The 6,393-nt window shown below is 32.0% G+C and overlaps 1 protein-coding gene across 2 annotated transcripts; it reads right to left on the bottom strand.

Moving 5' to 3' along the window:
- Nucleotides 1-2,689: 2,689 nt before the first annotated feature.
- Nucleotides 2,690-5,448, bottom strand: LOC110666563 (annexin D3). 2 transcript variants are annotated; one of them, XM_058142634.1, is made up of 7 exons: nt 5,048-5,448; nt 4,797-4,812; nt 4,542-4,687; nt 4,126-4,353; nt 3,404-3,616; nt 3,218-3,307; nt 2,690-3,048 (listed from the first exon to the last, which is right to left on the bottom strand). In XM_058142634.1, exons 1-7 carry the CDS (start codon nt 5,057-5,059, stop codon nt 2,845-2,847), a joined length of 909 nt encoding a protein of 302 aa, XP_057998617.1. In that variant the 5' UTR covers nt 5,060-5,448; the 3' UTR covers nt 2,690-2,844. The 2 variants fall into 2 exon arrangements, with proteins under 2 accessions (XP_057998617.1, XP_057998616.1); XM_058142633.1 differs by lacking the exon at nt 4,797-4,812 and having other exon boundaries at nt 5,048-5,441.
- Between the last annotated feature and the right edge of the window lie 945 nt (nt 5,449-6,393).

The raw sequence follows: 6,393 nt of genomic DNA, 5'->3' as shown, positions 1-6,393 counted from the left end.
GTAATGCTTTCTTCCTCAATTTCCCTCTCAGAGTCAAGTTCACTCATAAACCATGATTCTTGACTTGGTCTTGGACTAGGATTTGCACTAGGACATGGACTTGTATTTAAACTGGTATTAAACTTGGCATTTATCAATTCTTTATGCAGTGCTGCAACCTTTTCTTTGACTTCTGGAGACACATCAATACTTGCAAAGAGCACAACGCCTAAAGATCTCCCAAGATCTTGAGTCATGTCTTTCGTTTGCTTAGTGGACGATATTGAATCAGTGCTTTTAATGAACTCCTTAGAACGCCTAAGCTCCTTTTCAAGGGATTCAACTGCTTTTCTAACTGGTGGTCTATCCATAAGCTGGTCATTTTCCTTTAATTCTATGAGAATTGGTGTGAACTTCTCAAGCAGAACTGCAAATTCAGCAAAGACTTCTTTATCGGATTCAGAGCTCTTTGCTACTGATGCAACCTCTTCAGCTGAGGCTTGTAACTCTGTTACAGGCTCAGAGAAGCTTCTGCTCTCACAAGTTTGCATTTTTTTTCCCTTTTTCTGATCAAGTGTTGGATAGGGAGATTTAAGGGGAATGAAATATGGAGAGAGTATTGAGAGGAGTGAAATATCAAAACGTTTACTTAACAAGAATTCCAGAACTCAATAGATGAAAAAATCAGTAGAATAAAGCAATTTGAGAGAGGAAATGAGTAGACATACAGAATTCAATTCAATTGAAGATTAACAAGAAAGAAATGAACATAGAGACAAAATTGAGGATAAAATAAAGAAGAAACATACAAGCAAGAGACATATACATACATGTGTACATTTATATATATGAGTAAGCGTGTGTCTGTGTACAACAAAAATCAAAGAATTCAAGAATTCAACAAGGTAGAAAGTTCAAGAATTCAGAGGAGAAGAAATAAGGAGGAAATGAACCTGAAGAAGAAATGGGAAAGACTGACTGCAAGCAAACCTCCAAAAAATCCCGTTTGTTTATTCACTAAATTCGTCTTGGACGGGAAGCACAAGTAAAAGATAGAGAAAGGCACCCACAAAAATAAACCCAAAAAAAAAAAAAGACCAATTACCTATGTACCAACGACTGAGTCCTAGTCCTGTTGGATTCACCTAATTGTTCTCTTCCTTCTCATTCAGAAAATAAGATTTTTCGGTATGGTGTGGAAATGGAGGTTTCTACTTTCCTGTTTGGAGTTTTGTGGAGAAGGGTATCTTTTGGGATTGGGTCAGCTTCATCAGTCAGCTATGACTTTTAGTTAATAAGATCAGTTTTCACCTTCTTTACTGCATACTTAATGAGGTGTATTGAATAAGAGAGGACCGAGTCAAAATAAACAGAGTTTCATTGTCCCGTTTTTGCATTCTTCTTCTTTTCTATGTTTGAAACTGGCATTTACTACAAGCTTTGAATGGCAAAACAGAGAAGAGAGTAAACTCCATTGATCTGTAATTGGGTTTGGTCAAAATCGAAACCTAAGAACCTGGGGCCTTACCTGTTTTAGGATTCAGGTCAAGCCAGCTCAAGAGTCCTTCACCGTGGGAGTTTGGACATGAACAAGCGTCTGACCCATGAATTTCGGAACAAGAAGAGGACGAGTTCAAGAAATTGAATTGGAATTTGTTTATTTCAAAATAGTTCAGGTGTTCTTAATCAAAAGAAGTTAGCAATGTCAATTACTTACAGTGTGAAAGCTGGCTTTACATGTACCAAATTCTCCAGTCCATTCTTTATTGTGATGATTAAAAGAACTTTAATAAATAGGCCAATTGATCCAAAAGAGCAAATGGCAATTGGTAGAATTTGTCAAAGATTAAAAGCACGAACACCGTTGACCTTAACAAATTTTCTGGATTTGAATTCCCTCAAGAATACTTTGATTATGACCTCATGATTATTCTCTTTTACAAACAAAACTAATAAGAAGTTACTAATAAATTAACTTTTAGGATTGACATTGTTTTCAATAAATTGAAAAAATTTGGAGACCTGAAATCATAGTATTTTCGTATGATTCAAGTTAAAAACTTGTAATTTGTTAATTATTTTTCTAAAGATGGCCTAACTCTTTCAAAAATCAATGTTACACTTCGATGAAATTCCATTTAATTGATCTCTAAGACAGCATCTAAACGTGTTTAAAATCTATGGAGAAAAAATAACTAAATCACCATTCCAAAAAGTCTGGATGAGAATGAGGAAATCCGCTAATGATAGCCGACAAGACATGACGAGGAGACAATTGGAGGACCTCACAAAAATCCTTGTCCCTTGGATTTGGGCATAATGTGTTGGCTTACAGTTGTTAAAGAAAAAGATTTGCACGTGACCATTCTCTTTTAAAACGTCTATATTTTAAAGAAAGCAGTGAGAGCCCAAGGCCAGGAGGTAAGATCTGAATGCTGCCTTCTTCTTCTTTTTTTTATTAATTAAAGGTTTTTTTTCTGAAGATTAAGATTTCATTCAATTCTTTATAGGTTAAAAAATTTTCTTTTTAAAAGGAATAAAAATAAAAAATAGTTATGTGAAAATTAAATTGAATTCTTTTATTATAAGTGATTTATTCCGAAGGGAACAAAGTCTGTAGAGAAAGGAATTTTATCTAAATATATGAAAATTGAGTTAAAAATACTACCATATGAGAAAATCTTATTCTTATCTCCTGTGGCTCACCTGGTAAAGAAAACATCATCTTTCATATAGAGCAAACAAAGGGGTTGATGAGGTTTACGTACAGACCATCAAATTAGAATCACAACTGAACAGTAGAGTTTCAGTTCTGATCCAACCAGTTTACAACTTTTATTACAGATATGTATTGAAAATAAAATATCAGATTCTAGCACCAAGCAAGGTCATCAAGAAATCCCTGTAATCCCCTGAAGTGTCGCCAGTAACATCACCATCAAGATTAGTTTTGTAGATGTTGAAATACTCCCCCCTGATTTTCATTGTGTCAATTTCAGCTCGAGTCACAATCGCTCTAGTCAGTGAATCTTCATCTGTCCCAAGCCCAATGATGGAAGTTCGAATGACCTGTTAAAACTTTAACCATTGTTATTGAGCTCAAAAATATTTTAAAAGATGTTCAATTTTCTCCATAGACACTTCTTTATCATATCAAAAATCAGAAGCAAACGAAAGAATAAGGAAATGAAATTATCACCAAAGTAATATTAACCACAAACGGAACTAAATCAATCACCTCAGCAAAGTGTTTTTCTGGAAATTGTATGCACCAAATTACTACTCTTAACAGAGATTCCAATTCACCATTTCCACACCTCTTTATGTCCTGCAAAGGAACAAAAATTCCCATTAAAAATTTCTTTTTTTTTTTTAAAAAAAATGATGTTTTAAAATTAAACTAGCTAAATTGCAGAAGCTGAACCTGATCAATGGGATTTCCAAAGTTTTGCTGATAGCACTTGAATGTGGCTCTAAGCTGATACAAATTCCTAGTACTGAGAACATACACTATATCATCATGATCTAGTTGCTTTCTTTTGATGGCTTCATGCAATTTAGCTGCCTCTGAGATGGATATATTCATATCCACCAGTTCTTGGTCGTACCTGTAAGAGCTTACCAAGCGCACCAAGAGCTGTGCAATGCATATATTGGTGTTACTTGAATACTATAAACCCTCTAAGAACATCATAAAGGTTTTTTGATCATTGCAGATGCACAAAGCTCATGCCTAAACCACACATCTAATGCAACAAAGATCAGTGTTTAAAATGAAATCCACCAAAGAGAAGTAAGATTTTAAAATCATTTTTTTTTTCAATTTTTCAAAGCTTTTCTTCTTTCTAATTCTAGCCAAATATGAGCTCTGGAATTTTCACTCTTGCGTTAGTTTTTGAGAATCTAGTTCAAAAATGTTGACAGTAATTACATATCAAAGGTTAATATTTACTGAGAAACTTCTTGAAATCAAACTTTTTCTAATTCCTACAAAATTCCTTATCATTTTTTTTTTCACTTGTTCACTTGGTAATTTACATAAAGCTTATCAACTCATAGAATTCATGCCGTCACCTCTGAACTGTAAAAATGAATTCTCATATAGTAAAATTCAATGTTGCCTGCTTATGAGTGGGATTGCCTTACTTTTCTAAGGGGCAAAGAGACTTTAGATGCAATGTCTTCTTCAAGGGAGCAATCAAAAAGAGAACAGTAGGCCTGCCTTACTGCCTGTAGATGGTGAGGAGTATTTGCACAAGCTATCTCAACTATCACTTGCAATTCTTTTGTGCCTTTCTTCTTTGCTTTCAATGCTTCATTTGCCAATTTTGCATCCCTTTCCGGAGGATCATAGGTCCACAGAATTACTGCTTTCTGTAAGGCATTAAAGCTTCAAGTTGTTAGATATGAATATGGTGATTGGTCTACAAAAATGAAACCAAATTCTCCATCCTTCAATAAACTATGATACTAATTGCTCTAGGTGAAACAGCTACTCAGAAAAATATAATCTAGAAAACATGCCCATGAATTAAAATGAAGGGATAAAAAAAAAATCATACTCTATAGTCACCAGACAGCTCAGAATGGAGACAATCAATTAGAGATTCATTGTAAAGCTGCTGATAGGTGTCTCTGATTTTCCTCCTTTGACTTGCATTTCTGCGTCCTAATATATGTATAATCGCCTTCCCATCTGTCCGTAATCCTATAACCAATCACCCAAAAACAACAGAAGAATTTACTTTCACTAAGAAAATATTCAGTCGGCCTATTAAATAAGAGCTCATAAATTGAAAATCAGGTCAAACTATCACCTTTTAAGCTCCTATCCTCTCAGAGGAATTTATGGGGAAAATTTTTTTAAATATTGATAAGGAAAATCAAGAAATTCAAAGAACCCAGAAAGAGAAAATAGCAGAGACATTATATATGTTCATATCCATAATAAACACAAATAATTATTTCAAAACATGGTAGATTAAAAACACGCAGACAAGAAATAAATCAAAGAAAAAAAAAAAGAACATTAGCTATATGTATTTTGGATAAATAAGCACAGAGAAACCTCGAACAGCATTTCTGAGTCCCTCGCAGTCTTGGGTTGGAGAAGGAACAATATCTGGCACACTGAGAGTAGCCATTTTCTTCCAAGAATTCTCGAAGGAAACAAACACAGAGAAGCTAAGCTTTTTTTTCTTTTCTTTTACGGGTTAATGGAGAAAACTAAGGAGAAACAGCGAAAATTGCGAAATCTCAGTTCTTGCAGTTTCTCTGTTTCTGTTTTCCCTCCTAATGGCAAGCAAGGATCGAGGAATTCTTATATATCTTTTGATCGGACAGCAATGTCCCTACTTCAGATTAAATTCACGAAAGGAGCCTTCTGCGTTTCATCCATAAACAGAAAGTCGTGACCCGTGACGAAGGACAGGGTTATTATGGGAAATTAGTGAAAATAGCCTCTTTTTTCCTTTTTTTTTTTTTTTTTTTAATCTCTATCCCATAAAACATCCGTTTATAGAATTTATTACCAGCTTTATAATAGATTTTGAGCATTAACAGGTATATAAAATGAAATCTTATTTTTATTTTAGGATGCAAAGTGAAATTTAAGATGTGGAATTATAGTTTAATTAAGTGTAATAATAATTAGATTATTTTTTACTACTAACATGGCATATTATAAGAAATTAAAAATTCAACTTCTATTAATCTTTTTTTTTAATTATTTTTTTTTATAATGAGCGTCTTTATTAACAACTAGTTAATTGTAACTATTTATGTTATATACTCATTGTGATAAAATTTAATTATAATTAATAATGAATAAATATAAATAATTTACCTACCAATTGAAGACCTAAAGACAATCTATCATATATATATTAATTATGTTCTATATTACTTTTGTCCTGTTTGATATTGCGTTCGAATGTCCAAAATTATTTTTTTGAATAAAAATATCATTTTAGATATTGTTTAAAAAATAATTAAAAATTTTATTTTATTATTTTAATATTTTTATAATTAAAACTTATCAAATTTAATTTTAAATTATTTTTTAATATTCTCTAACTAGTATATCTAAAAAGTAATTTTCTCGACAGCAGTTATAGTAACAATACTAAAGAGGCGTTCTAACTATAGTCGAGATTTATATCACAACAAGAAAAAAAAAATTAAAAGTAAATTTTTGAAAAATGAATTAAAATATATATATATATATATATACATTTCTAATTATTTGTCCACATCTAATTTAGAAATATATTAAAATCAAAATATCATTGGTTTATAATCTAATTAGAAAAAAAAATTTGTCTAATTCTGTCTTTAATTTATTTCATTTGTAGACAAAATATATTAATTTTTTTTTAAAAATAAATTAATCCATTTCGAATTAGAAAATAACTC

Source organism: Hevea brasiliensis, unplaced genomic scaffold, assembly GCF_030052815.1.
Source record: "Hevea brasiliensis isolate MT/VB/25A 57/8 unplaced genomic scaffold, ASM3005281v1 Scaf610, whole genome shotgun sequence".
NCBI lineage: Eukaryota > Viridiplantae > Streptophyta > Magnoliopsida > Malpighiales > Euphorbiaceae > Hevea > Hevea brasiliensis.
This window is presented reverse-complemented; position numbering and strand designations above follow the sequence as displayed.